We start from the raw sequence: 25,795 nt of genomic DNA, 5'->3' as shown, positions 1-25,795 counted from the left end.
ATTGTCTGACTGAAAATATTTTAAATTTACATGTGTATGATTTGATTGAATACTAGTAATAGAGCATAGCTCAGAAATAAAGTTGCTCACTGAAATGTTAATATTGATTCTAACTTGTTGGAGTTAGTATTATATAATATTTAATCCCTAGAAGAAAGCTAAAAATTTGAGTTTTGTCTTACATTTTATTTCACTTGAATATATGAAGCATGTAATAATGCCCATTGCTAGTGAGAAAAAATGTAAAATTCTGGGTTTTTTTATAATTTTTCTTATTTGGTACCATGGAATAAAATATTAGAGCTGTGATGTCAAGTCCCTGTCATTAAAGAAGATTTTTAAAAACTTTTAATTCTTTCTTTTGCTTGCATTTTGTTAAATTAATACTCTCTTGGTGGTAATAAATTGGATCCTGATAGCCACAGTTAAATGTAGCATCTGGTTGCAATGACCCAAAATGCTTAAAACCTGAGGGAGAGAATATTGTTTTCATTTGAGTTTTTTTCTTTATCTGACAAGTTTAAATAATAAAAAAAAATTCCTTGAAATAAAAGAACAGAAACATTTCTAAAGATAAAATAAAAGAACAGAAACACTTGCTTTTGGGAATACACTACTAAATCTTGTTAAAGTGTTGTTTTGGATTTCTTATTTTATAGAGCATTACTCCCTCAAATTAAAATAGAGCATTATATATAGACAGAGTTTTCTTAGACGTTAGAAAATTAAAGACGTTGTAATTTTTTGCTGTGTAATAAACCCGTGAACAATACATGATGTTAAATTAGAACTGTTGTGAAATTGTAATTGGGAAAGTGTGTGCATGTTGCTTGAGTTGGGACACTGCAGTTATACTAAACATACTTTCATTTTCTGCTCTCAAAAGGAGCAGGATTCTGTCTTGCAGTAAGATGATGTTGATGTATAATGGAAATTCTCAAAAGGTTCAACTATTTCTTCCTAAGTTTTTTTATTTTTGGAGAAAAACCTCATTAACAAGAACTCATATAATAATATTCAATCTGCCCAGAAAGTTCAAGGTTTATTTTAGGATTCAACTTAATTGTCTTTGTGTTTTCTAAGTCAATCCAAAAGCTCTTAATTTTTTTCCTTTTATTAGACACTACAGTTCTCACTCTTACTAATATTCCTTGAAGAATGTGAAAAAACTTTCAAAATTGGATGTTACCTAAATTTAAAAAAGCGAGGAAGAAATGTCATAAACTACTCTTATATCAGCTGTGTATCTATTAATATTTGGTAATTATTTTCAAAGCTCTTCATTGAGTTTTCAGCCACTAGGAAGATCTCCCTACATTTTATTTATCCATGAAATGATTTTTGGCATATTATTTCTTGTAATGTCAGTTTTGTACGTATCACGCTATGTATGCCTTTGACATTATTTAATACAAAGATTATTAAATAATAATAATAATCTTTGAATTATTATTGAATTAAATAACTCACTGTTTTTCTTCAAAAATTAATTTAAACTTTTATGGATGTTAAAAATGTGGGTGCTGTTTGAATTTAAATTATTGGGTATCAAGGGTACACAGTGATCACTTTGGTATTTTGCCTTGTTACATTCAGTAATGTTCAATTTTTTTTTCTCCTTTTTTTTTTATATTTCTTCTAAATCTTTACCTAATAGTTTGTGGCAGCTGGAGATCACTTGGTTCACCACTGTCCAACATGGCAATGGTAAGTAATCTTGGGTGAAAGGTAGAAAATTAGTAACATGTATGACTTCATGATTATGACAGTTTGAAAAACAGGTAAGGCATGAAAATTAGAATGACCAGTCTAATGCTCTTCGGGAGGTTGTTCTAAGATACCGTTCCCCAGTGATACTCAAAAGTAAAATAAAGGAAGAAAAAGTGGGTGTTACACCTGCTTTTTTTCTCTGTTAGCACCAAAAATAAACATTTTTGAGATAAATTCCTTCACTTTCTTTACTAGTTTTCCCTTTCTTTACAATGTCTTTTAAAAATAACATTCAAGACATAAATTTGATTAACTCATTTTTTTCAAATTAACAAGTATTTATTGAAAATTTTATAACATTAATTAATGCAGAGATTTGGTTATGTTCTTTAATCAAGACCTTTTATCAAAATTCAAATTTATGCTCCCTTTTTTGGAATTTACTTAAAACTTTAAAAGTTTTATTGATACCCATTAAGGTCGTCATTGGCAGTCTGCTGGTAATAGAACAAATATTTTTTTGGTTAATTTTTCTCTTAATTGTAAAAGTAATTTGAGAAACTTAGCTGACCTTATAACATATTTTAAATATTCTGAATAATAATATCTTTTTTAAATGTAGTTTCATTATTTCTGCATACTTATGGTAAAACTACCAGACAGGTGAAAAATTGATCTCCATACTGGCAGAACTATTTTAATTGTTCTAGAATTGTTTGGAATTATCATCTTGTTGGGATATATTTTGTTCCACTTGTTATATCCTTTTATTTCTTAATGACACTTTTCAGTTGTAGTTGATAGGCAGTTTTGATTTGTGAAAAGGGTTTCTAGAATTAACCAGATTTTTTATTTTTGTTTCTGTTTTTAAATTGATTGATTTTAGAGAGAGAGAAACGGGGACTGAGAGAGAAAGTAAGAGGGATGCATTCATTTGTTGTTCTACTTAGTTATGCCTTCATTGTTCACCTCCCATATGTCCCCTGACTGGGGATGAACCCACAACCTTGGTGTTTCAGGGCAGTGCTTAACCGGCTGAACTAGCCAGCCAGGGCTTGTGACCAGGTTCTAATTGATAATGTTTGCCTTAATATATAAAGAGTTTAAAGAAATAAATTATTTTAAACCAGAGTTAGACCTCTCTTTCATCTGTGGCCTGTTCTCTTCCCTATAATTTTTATATTTAACATATATCCACAACAGTTGTTACTGCTAATCATCAATTGCTTTTTATCTTTTAGAGAATTATTTCTTAAGTATCAAGGCAAAAATGTCAGATTTATTTATTTTTATGTCTTTGTCGTTCCTGTAGAACAGAAACATGTATTTCTGTCCTATATTTAAAATTGAGTTAATATTATAGAAACTTTTATGATTCAGTAAGAGTGGGTAACTTTTTTTTTTCCCTCTCTATCCTAAATTGTAAGTTAAAACTAGATTTAGCTAGGTCTGGTCTATATTTTGTACATATTTGAAGTTCAATAGGTATATAAAATTTAAAATAACATTCATTTTGTAAACAACTAATTTAGAATTTTCTTCAATATGATGCACAAATTCCTTTTCAGATTTCTTTGTCATAGTCTATAATTACCTAATTTAAACACATGATACATAGTATTGTAGGGAATATATATATGGACAGAATCTTCTTTTAGCAGTTGGTAGTTTATAATTCTACTTTATAAATTGTGATAGTTGAAACAACTTCCTTGTAACTTAGAACTCATTTATACCCCAATCCAATGTCTATTTGGTGCCATCATGACCATTTCTTCTTCCCTCAGAACTTCAGGCATTGCCTGAATGATATTATTGAATTTGACATTTGGGAAAGGTCCAAGGACACCTAGAAGGCTACCCGATTTTATTTTGTGTTCAGATGTTTTGAACTTTAGACTGAAGCTCGAGAAGGCAGCAGGATTCCAAATTTATGATCATGTGTTTGTGACAAACATCATACCTCACTCCAGCTCTGTCCAATTCCAGTAGATGCCCCACAGAAGATTCTTTGAGCAAATTCTTAATGAAATATTTCAGGGTAGCACTGAAAAATGGAAATGACCCACAGAGGGGGTAGGGTTTAAAAGCAGGTGCCCTGGACTGCTTTGGCATTATCCCAGCTCTTCCACCTTCTGGTTTTATGGCTGTGGGCAATCATAAGGTTGGTTTTTGTTTGTTTGTTTGTTTGTTTGTTTGTTTTTGGTGACAGAGTCAGAAGGACAGATAGGGACAGACAGACAGGAAGGGAGATGAGAAACATCAGTTCTTCGTTGTGGCACCTTAATTGTTCATTGATTGCTTTCTCATACGTGCCTTGACTGGGGAGCTACAGCAGACTGAGTGATCCCTTGATCGAGCCAGCGACCTGAGGCTCAAGCTGGTGAGCTTTTGCTCAAACCAGATGAGCCTGCTCTCAAGCTGGCGACCTCTGTCTTGAACCTGGGTCCTCCACGTCCCAGTCTGACGCTCTATCCACTGCGCCACCACCTGGTCAGGTTATCTTTAGGTTCTTGTTTATTTACCTATAAAAGGGGGATATTGACATTGCCCACCTCTTAGGGTTCTGAGGATTAAGTAAAAATAGTGATGTTAGAGTTCTAAATCCTATACTTAATAAGCACTTAATAAGAGTTTTTTTGTTTATTTTCAGTTATTCTTAACATCTAGTGATTCAAAGCATCTTTTTTATAGTTTAGTTCCAATTTTAAAAGAGTGGTAGGAGCAGGGATCTTGCTAACTACCTACTTTGGTATGTAATATTATGCAACTATTTTTCTGTCTCTTGGTTTCAAGATGAGCATACTTTAGGATTAAAAATGTGAATGAGCTTATAAAAAAACTCACTAAGGAATAACATTTTCTTTTTGTTTAGAGGTAAACATAATAGTTGTATTTTATTTTTTTGTCTAATATACTGTTCACAAAAATTAGGGGATATTTTATATGACAGCTTCATACTCATTTTGAAATATTCCCTAATTTTTGTGAGCAGTAATCCAAATTCTCATAGGTCAGTCTGCATCTCTTAGTACATTTCCCCTATAGTATTGCTATGTTCCTTGATGCCCTGAGATGTATCACTTATGGCAGCCTTCCCAAACCAGTCCTAAGACAGTTTTCTCAGGAGTGTGGGTGATGTAGTTTTGGGATTTTTGAGATCATATATCTTCTGTTCTGCCTTTGCCTTAAAAGTGTGTGTGTGTTTTGATGTTTTTCACTCTTTTTTTTTTCAGGGCTACAGGTGAAGAATTGAAAGTGAAGGCATATCTACCAACAGGCAAACAATTTTTGGTCACCAAAAATGGTAAGAATTATGTTGCATATATTAGTAAATTTTGTACAAAGGGTTACTTTTTTCATTCTTTGTGTTTTTTTAATTTTTTTAAAAAAACCTTAGCTCTTACTGATCTTAATTTGTGTTTAAAGCTGTACTTACAGCTGCTTTCAGACAAATTTGGAAATTTAATGAAGCTCTGGGTTTTCTATTGCTAAGGTATTTTCTTTATTTGATTTTTCATCTCCTTTTTGTTACTTCTTTTTGCCAAAATTGTCTAGTTTTAAAATATGGAGAAAAAGGGCCTTAGCAGAACTGGACTTCTTCTCATTGGAATTCTTCTTTAAGTTGACATCATAATTTTTTTAGCTATTTGATTTTGATCGTTAAATTTAAATTTTTTATGAAAAATGAAATTGATCCTAAATTTGACTTCTAAAAGTTCAAAGCTTAAGCTTTTATTATCCATAATATTATTGAAAGACTGCCTATATGTACAATAAGTTTTGAAACAGATAGCATATTATATTTATGAAGTTAATTTGGAAACAACACAAAAAAGTTGTTATTGTCCTTATTGAACCAGGTAGTAATATAATATATTGATTTCCATTTTACTTTACCCAGTATAGGAAAGGGAAAATATGTACAAAACACCAGTTTCTTCTTTTTTACAGCATATTTTTTTATTAGGATTAAGCACTTAGATCCTGCTTGTTTTTAAAAAGTCAGGATATGTTTTTACCTTTAATTGTTCAATTTTAGGCTTATATGAATAATAATACCTGTTAATTGACGTATTTGCTATGTGAAAAACTTGAGACCAATATTGTGTAATAGAGTAAAATTTAGCAGTGAATTTTTCACTGGTTTATCTGTTATGAATAGCTGGATATCCTACCACCTCTGAGAGTGACAGATGGCGCCTCCATGTTCCGAGAGGAAAGCTACTAAAATAAGGTTTTATTCATTAGCATGAAGTTGAACAATGTCATCTCTGACTTCAGCTTGCAGTTTTCACAGACCATCAGGGTAAAGAATTTATAGAACACCCCAAGTAGATCTTTTCTACTTGTCTTCTAAAAAGTAGAAAAGTAAAAAAAGCAAAAGCGATTTAGGGAAAGATAAATGTGGTCACATAATTATGTGTCTTTGGGCTGAATATAATTTTTTAATCACTTTCATTAGAAGTGAGTTGTAATATTCATTTAATATTTTGGTTATAAAACTATATTTTATGGTATAAACTTTCTTTTTTTTTGCATGTATAGGAAGCAGATTATGTACTTCTAATGGTATTTGCCATTTTGTTTTAATAGTGCCATGCTATAAGCGGTGCAAACAGATGGAATATTCAGATGAATTGGAAGCTATCATTGAAGAAGATGATGGTGATGGAGGATGGGTAGATACTTACCATAACACAGGTAGGAGGCAAATAAAATTACATACATTTGGTTTACATTGTTTTAAATTATTTTACTATATATATATATATATATATATATATATATATATATAGTATTTTTCTGAAGCTGGAAACGGGGAGGCAGTCAGACAGACTCCCGCATGTGCCCGACTGGGATCCACCCGGCATGCCCACCAGGGGGCGATGCTCTGCCCATCCGGGGTGTCGCTCTGTCGCGACCAGAGCCACTCTAGCACCTGGGGCAGAGGCCAAGGAGCCATCCCCAGCGCCCGGGCCATCTTTGCTCCAATGGAGCCTCGGCTGCGGGAGGGGAAGAGAGAGACAGAGAGGAAGGAGAGGGGGAGAGGTGGAGAAGTAGATGGGCGCCTCTCCTGTGTGCCCTGGCCGGGAATCGAACCTGGGACTTCCGCACGCCAGGCCGATGCTCTACCGCTGAGCCAACCGGCCAGGGCCTATTTTACAATATTTTTATAACAGCTTTGAGTTAAAACAAACAAAGAAGAGCATACATAGGGCACAGTAGACTTTTACCATAAAAGAAGCTGTAGGAGTCTGACAAGGTGGTGGCACAGTGGATGGAGAGTTGGACTGAAATGCAGAGGACCCAGGTTCAAAACCCTGAGGTTACCAGCTTGAGCATGGGATCATAGACATGACCCCATGGTTGCTGACTTGAGCCCAAAGGTTGCTGGCTTGAAGCCCAAGGTTGCTGGCCTGAGCAAAGGTTCACTCACTCTGCTGGAGCCCCCCTGGTCAAGGTACGTATAAGAAAGCAGTCAATGAACAACTAGGGTGCCGCAGTGGAGAATTGATGCTTCTCATCTCTCTCCCTTCCTGTCTGTACCTCTCTCTGTCTCTCTCTTTCTCTTGTCAAAAAAAAAAAAAAAGAAAAAAAAAGAAAAACGTAGGACAAATGGGAAAATATGCTGTTAGTATACCATATTTCTGTAGTACTGCTATTTTAGGGGCAGTTTGAAAATATCCATATTATTTTCTAAAGAATGAAAGCAAGCCAATTAGACATACTGAGTATGCCTACTGTTTTGCTTTAAAGCCCTGTTTGCATGTCATTCCATTGCTAGCTGATGAGCTTTAGGACAGGACTCATACTCTACTCATACTCTTTACTTCAAGACCTGGCATTTAGTAAAAGTATTGAATAATTATTTTTTGAATGACTACTAAGAGATTTGTAAGGACTGTAAGGATCAGGAAGGTAGAGATTCTTTGTTGAAGCCTCAATATCTACATAGTATCTGATAAAGAAATTGTTCAAAATTTTTTTCAACAATTGGACTAAATTTAAGCCGTTCGTAAGTATGTGCTTGCATAAATTGTTTAGAACTCCAAATATGATTTTTTTATTTCAAGTCCTAAAAACCTGTTTTGCCATTGAACTTATACATTGTATTGACTGTGTAAATGCATATTGTTATGTGCTACTATAGCTAACTACCATTTGTGACTTAGATTTATGAAGGAAGTATGTTCTGAGTTTAAATCTAGGATACTAAGAATAAGTTTTCTCCCTCCAAGCCCTAGAGAGTAGCAGGTATATTAAAAGTAGGTGTAGCCTGACCTGTGGTGGCGCAGTGGGTAAAGCGTCGACCTGGAAATGCTGAGGTCGCCATTTCGAAACCCTGGGCTTGCCTGGTCAAGGCACATATGGGAGTTGATGCTTCCAGCTCCTCCCCCTTCTCTCTCTCTCTCTCTCTCTGTCTCTCTCTCTGTCTCTCCCTCTCCTCTCTAAAATGAATAAATTAAAAAAAAATTAAAAAAAAAAAGTAGGTGTAGAGCAGGGTTTCTCAACCTTAGAACCATTAACATTTTGGGCTGGGTAATTCTTTGTTGTAGCATTTTCTGTACAATACAGAATATTTATCTATATCTCTGGGCTCTCCCCACTAAATCCTAGTAGCATTCTGCCAGTTGTGCCAACCAAAAATGCCTCCAGGCTTTATCAAATATTCCATGAGGGGCAAAATCGCTGCCCTTAATTGAGACCTACTGCAATATAAAGAGGCTAAGGAATCTGCCCAGGAAGAAGGTACTTTGTTATGTCAGTTTCTCCTCTACCCTGGATAAGGCACACTGCCATCTATTTATTTATGGTGATAATAGGCACTGATTCAGGACTTAGTCTCCTTGATTTGAAACCCACTTGTTCCTTAATGAGTTGAGTGTTGTTATGTCAAGACCTAAAGAAAATAGCAAATTGAACAACTTTTTAAACGAATTTCAAAAATCATCCTCTTTTCCTCCACTTTTTGATTTTCATCATTGAACTATTCTGCTTTAGTTTTCCCATAACTGGAAGTTGGACAACACATCTGTAGGAAATTGTCTGTTGACTGACTAGAACCACTGGTTATAACACTGCACTGTTCCTGATGTAAAGTTAATGAGTTACTCTGTTGTCTAGTGTATTTTGTTCCATAATCATTATCCTAAAATTTAAGCGCATAATTACAAATGTATTCATTACAGAGATAAGTAGGTGTCAGTCTGATTGGATTGACAAAAATCCGTTACCAAAAATTGACAACTAAAAGAAATGATTGCCCTGCTGATGCAGATAAGTAACATGTTCACATATGGAAAACAACATATTATTTCAAAGCAGTAATTTGATATATACAGTGTGTCCGTAAAGTCATGGTGCACTTTTGACTGGTCACAGGAAAGCAACAAAAGACGATAGAAATGTGAAATCTGCACCAAATAAAAGGAAAACCCTCCCAGTTTCTGTAGGATGATGTGGCAGCATGTGCACATGCGCAGATGATGATGTAACACTATGTATACAGAAGAGCAGCCCACAGCCATGCCAGTCGAGATGTGGATGGTACAGAGAAAAGTTCAGTGTTCTATGGCTTGCTAAATTCGAATCCATGACCAAAGTGCAACGTGAATATCAGTGCGTTTATAACAAAGCGCCACCACATAGGAATAACATTACTCGGTGGGATAAGCAGTTGAAGGAAACCGGCAGTTCGGTGGAGAAACCCCATTCTTGTAGGCCATCAGTCAGTGACGAGTCTGTAGAGGCTATACGGGATAGCTACCTAAGGAGCCCTAAAATGTCTGTGCATGAGCCTACATCAAACTGCACCGAATAGGTATGAAACTGGGAGAGTTTTCCTTTTATTTGGTGCAGATTTCACATTTCTGTCGTCTTTTGTTGCTTTCCTGTGACTGGTCAAAAGTGCACCATGACTTTATGGACACACTGTATAATAAGTTATAACTAATATTTATGAGTGATACCTTAAAATTTCAGGTTTAACTCTATTCTGGTTTGATGAAAACAGTGCTTCCACTGACTCACAAGGTCAAGTGCCTGGTTCCTTGTCACCTTGGTTTTTGTTTGCTTGTTTCATCTGCTTCACTTGTTTCAGGTTTGATTTCTCTTAGCCCTTGTATTAGTAGTGGTTCTCCAGAAAAATAGAATCAACAGGATATGGATATAAATAAAGATAAAAAGTTGTAGATATAGATATAGATATAGATAGATTTATTTTGAGGAATTGGCTTACATGATTGTGGGACTTTGCAAGTCTGAAATTTATGCCACAGGCTTGCCAGCAGGCTGAAGACCCAGGTAAGGGTTGATTGCTGCAGCTCAAGTCTAAAGGCAATTTGGAGGCAGTATTCTCTTCTTCCTGGTAACTTCAAGTCTTTTTTTCTTAAGGCCTTCAATTATTGGGTGAGGTCTACTTGCTTTATGGAGGGTAATCTGCTTTATTCAAAGTCTATTGATTTAAATGTTAATAACATCTAAAATATACCTGCACATCTACATCTAGACTTTTGGTGTTTGACCAAATATTTGATCATAATAAGCCAAGTTTATGTAAAATTAACTGTCACAGCCTTTTGAGAATATTAACCTCATTAGAGTCATTCGAAATTTACTTATTTATTTTTGGGGGATCAGTATGTCCTGCCTTTAGAAGAATCTTGTTTATTGGGGTACTACTACATCATGTTTAGTTTGAAAAGGTTTATTTTTTCTGTATATTGGATTCAGTGAATTGTTTTGTAATACCAGTACAACATGTTAAGATTTGGTTTTTACTCTTATGCAGTAATCCTACCTATTATATAGTAATTTTTAGAAAAACTATAAAGTAAAAGCTTTATACTAGAGTTGTGAATTAGGCATTTTCCATTTGTGAAAGTGACTTGTATTTTGGGGTTTTGGGGGGGGTTGTATTTTTCTGAAGCTGGAAACAGGGAGGCAGTCAGACTCCCGCATGCACCCGACCGGGATCCACCCGGCACGCCCACCAAGGGGGTGATGCTCTGCCCATCTGGGGCGTCGCTCTATTTCAACCAGAGCCAGTCTAGCGTCTGAGGCAGAGGCCATGGAGCCATCCCCAGTGCCCGGGCCATCTTTGCTCCAATGGAGCCTTGGCTGCGGGAGGGGAAGAGAGAGACAGAGAGGAAGGAGAGGGGGAGGGGTGGAGAAGCAGATGGGCGCTTCTCCTGTGTGCCCTGGCCGGGAATCGAACCCGGGACTTCCGCACGCCAGGCCGACGCTCTACCACTGAGCCAACCGGCCAGGGCTTGTATTTTGGTTTTGACATACTGAACAGATATATCAAGATTTCAGAATATTAACAAAGGAGCATAGCATATTTTATATGTAGAGTACTTTTCTTTAGTATTTTCATCCTTATTGAGGATGAAATTGAGAACGCTGGCGCATGTATGTGTGTATGTGTGTGTGTGTGTGTGTGTAAATATATATATATATATTTTTCCCCCTTAAGTTTGAAATGGAGAAGCAGAGAGAAAGATTCTCCACATGCACCTGCCTGACCAAGATCCACCGGGCATGCCCACTAGGGGGCGATGCTCTGTCCATCTGGGGCTTTGCTCCATTGCAAAAACCAGAGCCATTCTGACACCTGAGGCAGAGGCCATGGAGCCATCCTCAGCACCTGGACCAGCTTTGTTCCAACTGGAGCCTTGGCTGTGGGAGAGGAAGAGAGAGATAGAGGGAAAGGAGAGGGGGAAGGGTGGAGAAGCAGATGGACACTTCTCCTGTGTGCCCGGCCAGGAATCGAACCTGAGACTTCCGCACCCTGGGCCAGTGCTCTACCACTGAGCCAACCGGCCTGGGCCTTGAATATATTTTGAATTAGACATGCTATTAGCTGGTTTGTTGAACTGCTATATACTTACTGCTACATTCATTGAGACAAATAGGTTCTGAGGTAGTTGCTTCATTAGGTGCACTGGTTATAGCATTGAACCAAAAGTCTGAACATGTGGATTTGAATCCCAGTATTGCACTTAAATGGTTGTGAGGCTCAAGCAATTATTTTACCTTTCTGGAGACTTTATTTCATTGGGGGGAAAAATTATTACCCTAACTACCTCTCAGGATAGTGTTTGTAAGGATTAAAAAAGATGTAGAAACAGTAAAATAGAAAGCCCCACGTAAATGTGAGGCTTGGTATTGGTATTTCTGTGTATTGGTACTAAAAGTGTATTGGTACTTCTTGATGTGCTAGATTTCTGAAGCAAAGGGCATATTAATGTTGGGAAATTTTTGATATGGGTTTAAATAAAATGTAAATATGGGTCAGATAATCTCATCCTGTTTATTTCTAAAAATGGTTATGTATTTTGATTGAGGCTCACAAGGAAAATAAATAAAGGAAAGTAAGTCCATAGTAAATGAGGAATGATAGACCAGGATAATTCCTGGTAAAATACCGAATGGATATGTTTATTTTTATTTTTTAATTTGAGAAGTACCTTTGGGATTATTTCTAAAAGAGTTCATTTTTATAAATGCTACTAATATTGCCTCCTCTTTTCAGAGCAGTTTTGAGAATTTAGATAATTTCATATGTTTTTATATTGCTTGAATCGGGGGAATGTTTATAACTTAAAGTTATTCTTTTTTGCATAATTTTAAACAGGTATTACAGGAATAACCGAGGCAGTTAAGGAGATTACACTGGAAAGCAAGGTACTGGTTAATTAGATGTTTCTAAATTCAATGACCTACTTATTTACATATATAATTTTTTTAATACTACTCATATCATTATTCAAATTATATCAGCTCTTTTATATTATAGCTTTTTTCCCTCTCATTTTTCTATATCAACTTCCAAAACACTGTTTCCCAGAGCTTCTTTTCCTTAATCTGTCATATGGTTAAGAAAACATATTTTTAAGACTGTAACTGGTAGTTGCTAGTTGAGAAGGCTTCTAAGCTACTTTAAAAGAAATAGCTTTTCCTTTTTAAGTATAAGTATCAAATATTCTGAAAGGAGAGGCTTTTTAAGTAGTTTTATCTACTTGCTGATTAGTAGATGGTAATGATATAGTTTAAATTTTGTAGTTTAAACATTATCTTAAGTAATTTACTCATTACCTCTTGTTTCTTAATTTATTGCTAATGTGTTTGTTTTTTTTCTTTTTTAATTTAAAGGGAAACTTTAGCATCATTCAGCATCATGACATTTTAAATTATGAGTGGAAGCTAAATCAGTTAGGTTTTATTGTACAATTTTAAGGGAAAGTAAAATATATAATTGAGTGGGATTTTTCTGCTTGGAAGTTTTCCGTTAGTTCAGACTATATTAGCTTTTCATTTCTAACGAGAATGATTGCAATTGTCCTTATATTTTTATATAGTTGTTTGAAATTATATGCAAAAATAATAGTCAAGTTGCTTTGAGAATAGACTATTTAGACAGAATAATTGTGTTCCTTTTTTCCCTATGAAACATTTAACCACAACAGTTTGTGTGTTTTTGTAATTTGGATCTTTTAGGATTCATAACTGGGCTTAACAGGAAGTGTTAAAAACTAAAACAAGGTTTATATTTTTCAGTGTACAATTTAATGCTTGCTAGAAATTCACTTTTATACTTGCTTAGGGTGCAAGTTCATCAGACTGAGTATCTTTTTGAAATTATACTTTTTGGAGAATTTGAATGACTAAGGAGAAATTGTACAAATGGCTTTGCTGCTTCAAAAGATCTTGTTTCAATTTTGGGAATGATAAATGATAAAGTAATTTGAATAACATTGTTTTGATAGCTTTATGGGAATTCTTTCAAGAATTTTTAACAAGAATAATTAAATAGTGGTTAATATGGTGCTTAGTATCCCATTTAACATATTTATGTCCTAGTAAAAGATGAATACTTAGAATAATTTGCAACTTCAATATCTTTCCTGTCATTTTTTATTAATATAAAATTTACATTATTTTTTATAATTTAGTGTTTAAAATACTTGCTATTCAGATTTCAAGTATTAATTTTTATTGTTAATTTCCATTGTATTTTACTGTATCAAGTATGAACATCCAACCTTATTAAAATTTCCCACACTGCTTAGTTTGTCAGATGTTGGCTCACCTAGTAATTATGCAGATACTTCTGTGTTTTCACATTTTTAGTGTGATGACACATATGATCTAAGTGTTTAGTAATAAATAAAATCATACCTAATTAAAATTGTAAATTAAGTGAAACTAGATGTCCAATTTTGACTTACTGCATTGACTTCAGATTTTTAGAATATTAATTTTGTGGAAATGATAAATGTATATTAGATTTGGCTTTTGGTTAGCACTATTCTTTTATTCTAGTGCTCATATAGTTAAGAAATTGAACTGAAATATTATGTGTTGTAATAGCTGTAATTGCTTAATTTAGCCAGTATATTCATAAATTGGAATATAGTTTGATTTATAATAATAAATTTAATATATAAGTATATAGTGATTTGTAAATGTATACCTTTTTGCCCTTTATGTATTCAAGTTAAGATAACTTTTAACTGATTTTTTTAATACTCATGAATTGGTTTACTGAAAATATTGTTTTATTGTAAGTAAGGCTGGCAACTGTTTTTAAATGGTTAGATGACTCGGGGTGCTTTTTATATTGTTTTTTCATATTTTTCAGTTGTGGCACTTAGCATATCACCTTTAATGATTGGTTTCTGAGTTTTTCATCATACTGTAGTAGGAGTTTGTTGAGGATAAGAACGGTCTTATCACTTTTATTTTCACTGGTTATCACTGTGCTGGCATGTGTGCTCAGTGTTTGAACTAATGTTCAAATTTAATTTAAGTGACTTAAATGTAATTAATTTCAAAGGACAGTATGAAGCTCCAAGATTGCTCAGCATTATGTGAGGAAGAGGAAGAGGAAGAAGAAGGAGAAGCTGCAGATATGGAAGGTATCTGTGTTTCAGATTTGCTTTAATCACACTAGAATATTGATTTAGGAATATTTGTAATTCATGTGGATTAAGAATTCTGCTCCTTTGAGTTCTAAACTTTAACATTTAACAGCCTAGAGAAGATTTTGTTTAGTTTAAATTTAATCAGGGCAGGACTTATTTTGATCTTGGCATCTTCACCTTACCTAGAGTGTAGCCTTGACGCCATTATTTCTACTGGGATAAATACTAGTCATAAATCTTTAATGCTGGTTACAGCTGTAAGGTACAGGTTCTCAAGCTAAGTTTTAAAACTCAGAGCCAAGGGATGTTTGCTCATGCATTTTGCATTTCATTTTCCTTTTTGATAACATTATATTGCAAAAACCTCACAATAGTGATTTTTTAACAGGGCCTTTTGAAAATACAGAATCCCCTCACTGTTCCTGAGATTCTGAAATGTCTTGCTAGGGTTAGCAGCTAAGAATTACTGCATTCATGAATCATTGTTACAAGAGATCGAAACCCTCTGTCCTGGGTTTCAGAATAGGTCTAAAAGCTAATAGCTATTCAAAGTTTAATATTTCATTTAGATAATTTTTAATACATGTAATGCCTCAGATATTTAAAAATAGATTTAAAAAATGCTGTCACCATGGCAACCTCTGTTGAATTCAGTCTGTCTTTATTAAACTTCCCTCTGCATTATTTGATTCTATTAGCCATTTCCTCCCTTGGTTGTTATGACATTGGATTTTCCTCCTTTCTTGACTGTTGACTGTTTCTTCTAAATGTTCTGGGGTTCTTTTACTTCTGCCCAGCTGTTAAATGTTGCTATTTCATAGAGTTCTTTTTTTTCCCCTCTACACTCCCAGATAGATGTTTTCTACTCTTATGGCTTCTGTAATGGCATAGCATGGTCTGGCATGGGAATTTGTGCAACAGGAAAAATGGTATATAAATCACTTTAGATTCTCTATGAGAGTTTAAATATTAATACGTATATAGAGAGTTAGCTGTTGTAAAAAAGAAGAAAATATGAAAATAAAATACAGACGGCAGACATTTTGAAGGCTGTAAGGTGACTAGATCCTAAAAAGACATAGAATTTATGGTGAGAAAGAGACATTTTGTAGCATGCGCAAGTAGATGGTGCCAAGTAGAATTGAAGTGCAAAAATAGCAAGTGTTGTTTGTGGCTAAGGTGACAGCATAGCCTAATCAGCAGAGTAGCCTTGATGTAAAAGTACTTTGCAGTTTTGTTTTCTAAATTAGTTTTGGGTCACCATGAAACCTAGTTGTATATCTCTTCCTAAATTCTAGTCAGTCTTATCTTTGTTTCCATGGTTAACTCCTGTTCTTTGAGGCAATAAATATAAATGAGTTACTTGTAACCAGAATTGCTCACAGCAACCTCCAATACCATCTCTGTATGTAAGACTCCATGTCTGAAGCTCCAACCCTCATCTCCTGAACTTTCAGATCTTATTTAGTTTATTTTCCACCTGAATGTCTCATAATTGTCGGAATCACCTTCTTGCCCTAATACTTTTTCTGGATTCCTTCTGTCTCTGAATGGCATACCGTTGTTCAGTCTGGGGTTGGATGCAGGAAGAACTCTATGAGTAAAGTACTGTTTTTGAAGTACAAGCTATGGGACTGCCTTAAATATCTTAAGCTGTTCAGTATGTCTGTATACTTCCCTTGAACAGAATTAAAGAAAGAATTGCTGTACTGTATATGGAATTTTGCTTAAAAAGAGTGTTGATGGTATCTAATACAACAGTTAATTTTCATGTTCAGCAAATATTTATTGAGCAATACAGTATCTATGTATCAGATATTATTTGGTGCTGGAGATAAAGCAGCAAATAGACAAAAACAATACATAAGTGAAATATTTACTGTATTAGATGATTAGTGTTAGAAAAATAAAGGGGAGGATAAGGGAGTCTTAGGGTGGGATGAGTGTTGTAATTTTTAAATAGGTTAGTCAAGAAAAACCTCACTGATTATATGCCTTTGGAGTAAAGCCTGGTAGGAGGTGAGTGAACTAGCTGCTTGGATATCTGAGGAGAACTGTAAGGGCTCAGAGGTGGGGTCATGTGTGGCTTATAAAATCCTGTGACGAGGCGCCTGTGTTCAGGAGAAGTGAGGGAAGCGTAAGGCATGGAGTCAGACAGGTGACCTTGGGGGCAGATCGTGTAAACCCCAGACTTTAATTCAGAAGTGAGATGAGAAGCCATTGGAGGGCTTTTCTAAGTAGAGGAGTAACTTAGAATGAGATTTAACATTTTAACAGAATCACTGTGACTGCAGTGTTGAGAATAGACTAAAGGGGAATTAGGATAACAGGAGGCTACTTTGATAATCTAGGCAGAACATGATGGTAACTTGCATTCAAGTGGTAACATTAGAAGTGATGAGAATTGAAATTCTGGACATATTTGAGGGTGGGGACAAAAGAAATTGCTGCTGGAATAGATGTCACCTGAGAGGTACAGAGTAGTCAAGTGTGGCTCCAAGGTTTTTGACCTGTGTAGAATCATGTCATTAGCTGAGATGGGGAAAATTTTAGGACTGAAGAGCTTTGGAAGGAGAGTGGGGAGCTCCATTTTGGACTTGTGATATATGTAATGCCCCGTAGTCATTTGTTGGAGCCATAAGTTAGACAGGGATCCAGGTCTATAGTTGGAATAAATTTGGGAGTCTTCAGTATTTAAGACATTGAGACTAATGAAATCATCAAGGGAGTAAGTGTCAATAGAGAGGAGAACAAGGTCCAAAAACAGCCCTTCATTACTGCAGAGTTGTTTTTGTTTTTTGGTTTTTAAATAGTTGAGATGATAAGAGGAACCAGCGTAGGAGATAGTGAAGAAGAAGCTGGTGAGGTGGGAGGGAAGCCCAGAAAATACAGTAACTTAAAAGCGGAAGGAGGTCAATTAAGATGAAAACTGGGACTTCAGCACTAGATTCAGCAAAGTAGAAGTCACTGATGACTTCAATGAGCACGTTTTATGCAATTATATAAATAACCTTGTGTATGCCTGAGGACTTGAAAGTTTTATTAAGCAATTGGTGTTAATAATAGAGTGTAGCACAGACCAAGCTTTAATATGCTCACTTTCTCTGATCTGGCTCTGTGCCAGGTAAAGTATATTGTTTAGAAATATGTATAGAATTGGCTCACTTATATTTATTCATTCTCTTCACTTAGAAACGAGCAAAAACCCAGTTTTTGATAGATATTCTGAAGTAAATATATTGTTTGGTTTATGAAATTATTTTGAACTTGATTTATCTTTTGTTGCTTTTTATAACAGAATATGAAGAGAGTGGATTGTTGGAAACAGATGAGGTTTGTAAATTGAGTTTTCTTTAGTTCATCGTTAATGAATAAACTTGGGGGATCAGCGTTTTTATTAAGATCTTGATCTTTCCAATAAGTTTTTATGTATACATTGATATAGTATATAACATTTTGAATTTTCAGTTATATCTCTTTTGAAAAAGAAATACATGGGGTGGGGAAAATAGATTTTCTAAAACGTCATATTTATACTGATCTTAATGGTTGTAATTTTTCTCTATTATTGCCAGGCTACCCTAGACACAAGGAAAATAGTAGAAGCTTGTAAAGCTAAAACTGATGCTGGAGGTGAAGATGCTATTTTGCAAACCAGAACTTACGACCTTTATATCACTTATGATAAATATTACCAGACACCACGACTATGGTTGTTTGGCTATGATGAGGTAAAAATAAAGAAAAACTTATTTTAATGTAACTATTTTAAATTGTTGGGTTTAATTCCTTCATCATTAGGTATATGGATATACGTATATCATGGCCTTTTAAACTTTAGAAATGACTTGTTTTACAGTTTTATGATTAATATTACACTTGAGTTAAAATTCAGTGTGACATCACTACTAAGAATTAAACATAAATAACCTGTTACATATTTATTGCTTGGTGCCTGAGCTTATTTTTCAAAATGTGAGGGAAATTTAGCTTTGTTTGTTGTATTAAATTTTGTTTGGGATTATACCTGTTGGATATGTTAGCATTTACAGAATGATCATGTCACATGGGTTTTTTTTCTTAAGACAGAAAATTTTCTTTTTTTTAACTAATCCCCTTAATTGAGTTAAGGATAACTAAAATAAAACTAACTTGTTTAACCTGTCATTCCAATGACTATAAGTGGGGAATGAGAAAGTAAAACAAAATAAGCCTAAAAGATGAGTTATAGTTATAAAATGTTTGGATGAACATGAACCTACTTTTTATGGGATCTTTACTGCTTTAGGTGGTGGTTAATGTCACATAGCCTGATGAACAGTCAGACTCCCCTCTTCCTTCCTTGGTATAAACTTTCTCCCAAATAATCTGGTAATTCTAAATAGTCTAGAATTCTGACTTGCAGGTGATGTGAGAGTTGGAGATAAATGTATTCTACACATTGAAGTTTAGACCTAAACGTTTTTAAACAGTAATTTCAAAACTTACATGGTTTCAGCAGCGGCAGCCTCTAACAGTTGAGCATATGTATGAAGACATCAGTCAAGATCACGTGAAGAAAACAGTGACCATTGAAAACCACCCGCATCTCCCACCACCTCCTATGTGTTCAGTTCACCCGTGCAGGTGTGTATAAATGTGTGTGTGTACTTCATGGATTTATTACTTGGAGAGTTTATAAATGTAGTGCCCTAACAAAAAAAAATTTACTGAATAAGCAAATAAAATTTGTTTTGAATTCCTTAGGAATGTCCTTGTGCTTAAATATATAAGAAAAAGGAGAAAACTTGACAAACTTATTTTAAATTTAATTCATTAAGAATATTTTTCTATGTCTAATTATATTGTAGATCTTTGTGAGTATACTCATTATTAGTTCCAAGAAGTTTGTTTTTTTATTTTTTTATTTAGAAAATTAAATTTAACAGGGTGACATTGATCAATAAGAGTACATAGGTTTCACCTGACCAAGTGGTGATGCAGTGGATAGAGCATCGGCCTGGGATGCAGAAGACCCAGGTTCAAAACCTGAGATTGCCAGCCTGAGCATGGGGTCGCTGGCTTGAGTGTGGGATCATAGACATGACCCCATGGTCGCTGACTTGAGCCCAAAGGTCACTGGCTTGAAGCCCAAGGTCACTGACTCGAGCAAGGGGTCACTTGCTCTGCTGGAGCTCCCTGGTCCAGGCACATATGAGAAAGCGATCAATGAATAAAGTGCTGCAACGAAGAATTGATGCTTCTCATCTCTCTCCCTTCCTGTCTGTTCCTCTCTTCGTCTCTCACAAAAAAAAAGAGTACACAGGTTTCAGGTCAACATTTCTGTAGCATTTGAACTGTTGATTTTGTTGTATACTCATCACCCAAACTCAAATCATTTTACATCACCTATGTTTGTCCATTTATTTATTTATTTATTTATTTATTTATTTTTACAGGGACAGATAGAGAGGGATAGATAGGGACAGACAGGAACGTAGAAAGATGAGAAGCATCAATCATCAGTTTTTGTTGCGACACCTTAGTTGTTCATTGATTGCTTTCTCAGATGTGCCTTTATCGTGGGGCTACAGCAGACCAAGTAACCCCTTGCTCGAGCCAGTGACCTTGGGTCCAAGCTGGTGAGCTTTTGCTGAAACCAGATGAGCCCACGCTCAAGCTGGCAACCTCAGGGTCTCGAACCTGGGTCCTCCGCATCCCAGTCTGACACTCTATCCACTGTGCCACCGCCTGGTCCCTTTTTACACCCTTCCCCCATCCCATTCATCATTTAGACATGGTTTGCTCTATTATGATATGTCTTTCTGTGAATATGGAGTATAAAGTTAACCTTGTGCTTTTTCAAGGTGACCATTTATCTCCTTTTATTGGTTAATAAGGTAGCTGTATACATGCCATTTCTATTCTCCTTTACTCTTCAGTTAAGAACTTTTCAGCTCTACCCAATCAAGTACATTTTATAATTGGGGGTTTTATTTGTTTTAGTGTGTTTTCACAGGGCCAAATAAGTGCTGCTCAATCTATGTACAGGCGGTCCTCGGGTTACGACATAGTTCCTTTCCTACAACGTGACATAACCTAATTTTTGGTGTAAGTCGAAACATGGCCTAGCCTAAGTCACTTACTTATCCTAACATAGTTGTAAAATCGTAATTTAGAACAGAAAACACAAATTAGCCACAGGAAAAGAAAAAGAACATAAATATACTATAATGAACACTATACTGTAGTAACAGAAAAATGACAAAAAAATGAATGTAAAAAATATTCCTTACCTTTATTCCTGTGGTTGGCTTCACACACTGAAGGGGCATTGCAGGGTGGGAGAGAGTGACCTATTGGGAGGAGGAAGCTGGAGAGGCAGGAGAACTTGCAGAAGGTGCTGGAGATAGATACGGGGTCAGGTGAATCAGGATTGTCTAAGGAACAGGCAGGAGACTCTGAAGATGATTCTACCTGTACTACAGGTGTTCATCTTGAGAAGCAGCTGATGTAGAGGGTACAGGATCTGTTGCAGGCCTCTCTGCCCACTTAATGAATTGTTCCAGGCTAGTCTGGAAGGTTGCGACATCTCTTCCAAAATCTGCCTAGAGCATTGTAAGGTATCCATAACAGCCAGAACACCCACATCTCAATGTTTCTAAGTTTTTATAAGAATGAGCATCGTAAACTTGAAACATCACTATGTCAAGACTGTCGTAACCCAAGGACCCCTTAAGTATGCTTTGTTCTGAAGTTTCCTTTAAAAAAAAAAGTGTTGCATGCTAATTTCTTTGTTAGTTGTTTCTAATGGGTAACTTTCACAAAATCATTGAGAAATTCTTGTAACAATATTCATTGACTAATTCAGTGCAACATTCTAGTTCTCAAAAATTCTTTAACCTCTTTATTCTCAAACTTAATGCAATAAAATGACTAGTTCATTTTTCCAGTTTATGTCAAAAAAGTGTTAATATTGCTGTGAAAAGTAACGCGAGTCATTAGTTTTAGTTTTGAATTATCTACTCTAAAAGTTTTCCATTTTTGATAGTTTTATTTAGTTTATTCCTCTTTTGGTTTGAGATTTTAGAATGGTGCTTATTAAATTGAGACATGCCTCTTCATGAAGTGTAAATTTTACTCAGTAAGAGAGATAAGTAGTTTAACTGGAAATTATTAAACATTTTAATAAATGACTATATTATGGAATAGAATGTAAATATGGCAAAAACAAAACAAAACTGGTGGCTTGTAAAATGGGACTTCAGGGACATTTTAGACCTTGCTATTGGTTACCTTGGATTGTGCCTTTCTAGCCTCAGGGTTAGTACATTTACTCTCTCATCATCTAAGTTTAATGCCTCTGACCTGAAGGTTATATTCATAAAAACTGAAGCAACATTTTTAAAGCCAGCGTTTATATAAAAAATGATTCATTACCTTTGTATGTTGCCTTTTTCTCAATTTGTGTGCCTGCGCACTTATGTTGATACACTTTTTATAGAAAAGATTTGTGGATAGGACAAAAACCAGGTAAAATATCACTGTCTATATAAAACCAAAAATATTCCATAATAGAATCATAAATTTCACAGTACCAGTGGGGACAAAAGAAAAAATATAAGCCTCATGACTGACCAATTAGCTTTTCTTTTAATTCAGTTTTGGCTTTTTCTCAGCTAAATATTTAAAGTCAAAATCACAGCATTACAAATATCTTCCTGTTTTCTACCAACTGTGAAATCATGTAGCTTTTTTGAATTTGCCTGGTTTGATTTTTTTGTTTGTTTGTTTGTTTCCCAGCAGACAGCCCTTGCTCTGAAGTTCTGCCCTGGCATGATTTCTCTTTCTCTGGGTTTTCTGACCTCTCCCTGTATAGCCCCCCAGCCTTCCACCCCATTACAGAAAAACTAACTGGTGCCATTCTGTTCATTTGTCACTAGCAGAGCTTTTTAAAATGACCCCATCCCCCAATAAAACTGTCTTCATGACTCAGCTGTTTGTTGGGGAGTAGGGAGAAAATCTTACATGTGTCAAACCAGCGTGACTAGTATTTCCAGGGCCTGAGTGGAAACAGTGCAAAATTAAGAAAATAGACTTAAAGAATTAAAAAGAATGGGTTCGGGAAGGCTCTGCAAAGCTAATAGCTGAAACAGGCCTCGCAAAGTGCATCTTCCTTTATTTATAGGGCTAAGTGGAACATTAGCAAATCAGTGAGATCTTTGATTATGTTTCCAAGGCAGCCCAAGAATTTTACCAAGTGCAGAAAACCCCCACCGTACATTAACATCCTAACTTTACACAAAGAAGAAACTTGCCTCCAGTCTTTCCGGTGAACATGGGGGTCAGGACTAGTATGAGCATCACAGCTAACATGGAGGTGTGGGGAAGGGCTTAGCCCTTTGCACCTTCACAGAACAAATGAGGTGGGGGGTTGGGCAGACTGTCAGCTTACAGCCACTTCCTCAAATCTCTGTCCCCCAAAAATCTAAAGGCCAAAAACCCTGTTGGCTTTTTGGTCCCCGACACCTACATATAGTGTAACTATTATATATTAAAACCAATTCACTGACAATAAGGTAGATTTGTTTACAAAGGAATACCTGCTTCTCTTATTTTGATTTAATTGACCTATATTAATAAGATTGGTTCTTTTACTTTTAGGCATGCTGAGGTGATGAAGAAAATCATTGAGACTGTTGCAGAAGGCGGGGGAGAACTTGGTGTTCATATGTATCCTTACCTGTTTATGTGCTTAGTTGCAAATTGGCTCCTAGGATTTTTTTCTCTTCCTCTTTTTGGGGAAGTAAATTAGTGTAAACTTAATAGCACAGCACTTATAACTTGTTTTAGCCCCTCATATCTGGAAGTCTTTAATTTATTCTGAAAATGTTATATTATGATTATTCTGCCTTGTTCAATTGATTAACACATGTTCCTGTGTGTGCCAGTTAGCTGTGCCTTGTAATAGACACTGAAACAAGTTTGCCAAATGCAGACATTTTCAAAGAGGCAATGGTGAAGAGAACACATAAAACCATTGCTCTTGATGAAAAAGGACGTCAGTGGGCTTAATTTAATTTATTAATGAAAGACGAGTGTTCCACTAACTCCGAGGATAACACGTGTATCTTTCCTCTAAGTATAATTCCAACTTAACGTTATCAAAAATGTGCTTTCCCTTCAGATAGAAATAAGTTGACTTGTGGTAGTCTGAGGTCTCTGAAACAAGAACTCAAATAGGTTAATTAAAAAGTAATGTACATGAAGCAAATTTCAGAAATTCTTAAAATATAGTACTTTTATTTTCTTTTTTTTACAAGAACACCCTTCTTCTACCTTACTGTTGATTTTCTTGTGGTGTTGACTCAGCTCTTGGAGGTCATCAAGATAATTAAGTTAAATAAACTGTTGAATCCTGAAATACATGTGCCCATAGCATGGATTCATCAAAAGCACCAAAAGTCAATGATTTAGATGCCAAATAGCTTGAATTAGTTTGGTGCTAAATTGATATTAGATATAGTGGCTCATGCCTGTCAGTGTTAGATGTAGACTAAGGTCATTACTGTCTTAGAACTACATATAACCTAAGAATTGCAAATTAAGTATATCCCTCAGAGGTACATTGAACTGATTTATAGTGAAACAAACCAAGAACTTTTGATTCAACTTTATTATTATTATCATTTTTTTTATTTAGTGAGAGGAGGGGAGGCAGAGACAGACTCCCACATATGCCTCTACTGGGATCCACTCGGCAAGTCCACTGGGGCGATGCTCTGTCCATCTGGGGCCCTTGCTCTGTTGCAACGGGAGCCATTTTTTAGTGCCGGAGGCGGAGGCTATGGAGCCATCCTCAGCTCCCGGGGCCAACTCGCTTTAATGGGCAGCTCACTCTAATCGAGCCATGGCTGCAGGAGGAGAGGAAAAGAGAGAGAGAAGCGAGAAGGGGAGCGGTGGAGAAGCAGATGGTTGCTTCTCCTGTGTGCCCTGACCGGGAATTGAACCCGGGACATCCACACACTGGGCCAATGCTCTACCACTGGGCCAGCCGAAAACAGATTTAATCCTAAAATCCTATAATGCATAATTTGAGCATTCATCTCTGTGTTAGAGGCTCCTAGCAACTTAGAAGACTCAATATGTATTTTAAAATTGAACCATCAAGTTCTGAGTAAAAATTAAGCTTTTAATGTTTCCAGATATAATGGAACATAGAAAAGACTTCAGTATTTTATTAAAGATAGTCTAATTTAGCAGATTCTATGGCAAATACATATACACCAACCTAAAATCAGTTCTTGTAGATTTTCACTTATTTTTTTCTCTTTTGCTTCAGTGCTTTTATATTTTTTACCCTGTCTTGTTTTCTAACATACTAAAGCAAATTTATAGACAGTAAAAGAACCATTATCCAATCATTTATCTGTGGACAACCTTGTCTTCATGTTTATACCAAAATAATTGGGCTTGTATGAACTCTTATAAAAAATTTTCACATTCAAATAGTAAATGAAAATGGGAAGTTGAGAGGCTCAAGTAGAATAGACACATTTACATGAGTGAATTTAAAGTTATGCTTGATTAAGATTTCATCTTATGCTTTTTTCTAAGAAAGTATTGCTTAATAAAAGAGATAATTATGATATTAGCTTAAATCATAAAGCTGTTCATCTATTTTCCTTAGCCAAAGATCTGTAGGTATCTTCTAATTTTCTTGAAATTTGTACAAGCTGTCATTCCAACAATAGAATATGACTACACAAGACACTTCACAATGTAATGACAAGAGCGTACAATCTATCCTAATTATTGGTTCTGATTTTTAAACAGTTAACCCATAGATGTGACCATTGACCATATTCACCAATATGTACAATTTCTCTAATAAAGAAACTTATATGTTTATGCATTAAATAAAAAAGTTCCCACTACCAGCCTCATTTGTTTAATAAAAATGAGTGTAAAGAGATCATTTTCTTGCTTATCAAAAGATGATAGACTATTTTCCTTAGATAACTCTTTAAGTGAAGAAGTATTTCATCTAAAATGATAGAAATATTTTTGGTTTTATGAGGAAGGTATTCGAACGTGTGATGGTGTGAGAACAAGGCCTAGAAAATTCTGCAAGCTAGACTCCTTTTCCTCTTCCTCTTTGTTCCTCTCTTACC

General features: G+C 35.3%; 1 protein-coding gene across 3 annotated transcripts in view; it reads left to right on the top strand.

Moving 5' to 3' along the window:
- Positions 1–25,594, top strand: part of ATG3 (autophagy related 3) — a 31,137-nt gene extending 5,543 nt beyond the window's left edge. For 2 of the 3 annotated variants that reach the window (XM_066347965.1, XM_066347967.1), the window contains exons 3-12: positions 1,658–1,707; positions 4,947–5,017; positions 6,307–6,414; positions 12,353–12,402; positions 14,555–14,636; positions 17,941–17,975; positions 18,218–18,373; positions 19,141–19,268; positions 23,286–23,354; positions 25,326–25,594. In XM_066347965.1, coding sequence (XP_066204062.1) covers positions 1,658–1,707; positions 4,947–5,017; positions 6,307–6,414; positions 12,353–12,402; positions 14,555–14,636; positions 17,941–17,975; positions 18,218–18,373; positions 19,141–19,268; positions 23,286–23,354; positions 25,326–25,407 — 831 coding nt within the window. In that variant the 3' untranslated portion in view covers positions 25,408–25,594. The remainder of the gene's footprint in view (positions 1–1,657; positions 1,708–4,946; positions 5,018–6,306; positions 6,415–12,352; positions 12,403–14,554; positions 14,637–17,940; positions 17,976–18,217; positions 18,374–19,140; positions 19,269–23,285; positions 23,355–25,325) is intronic. The other variant, XM_066347966.1, reaches the window with a different exon arrangement.
- The last annotated feature ends 201 nt before the right edge of the window (positions 25,595–25,795 follow it).

The sequence above is a fragment of the Saccopteryx leptura genome, chromosome 8, assembly GCF_036850995.1.
Source record: "Saccopteryx leptura isolate mSacLep1 chromosome 8, mSacLep1_pri_phased_curated, whole genome shotgun sequence".
NCBI classification, from domain to species: domain Eukaryota; kingdom Metazoa; phylum Chordata; class Mammalia; order Chiroptera; family Emballonuridae; genus Saccopteryx; species Saccopteryx leptura.
This window is presented reverse-complemented; position numbering and strand designations above follow the sequence as displayed.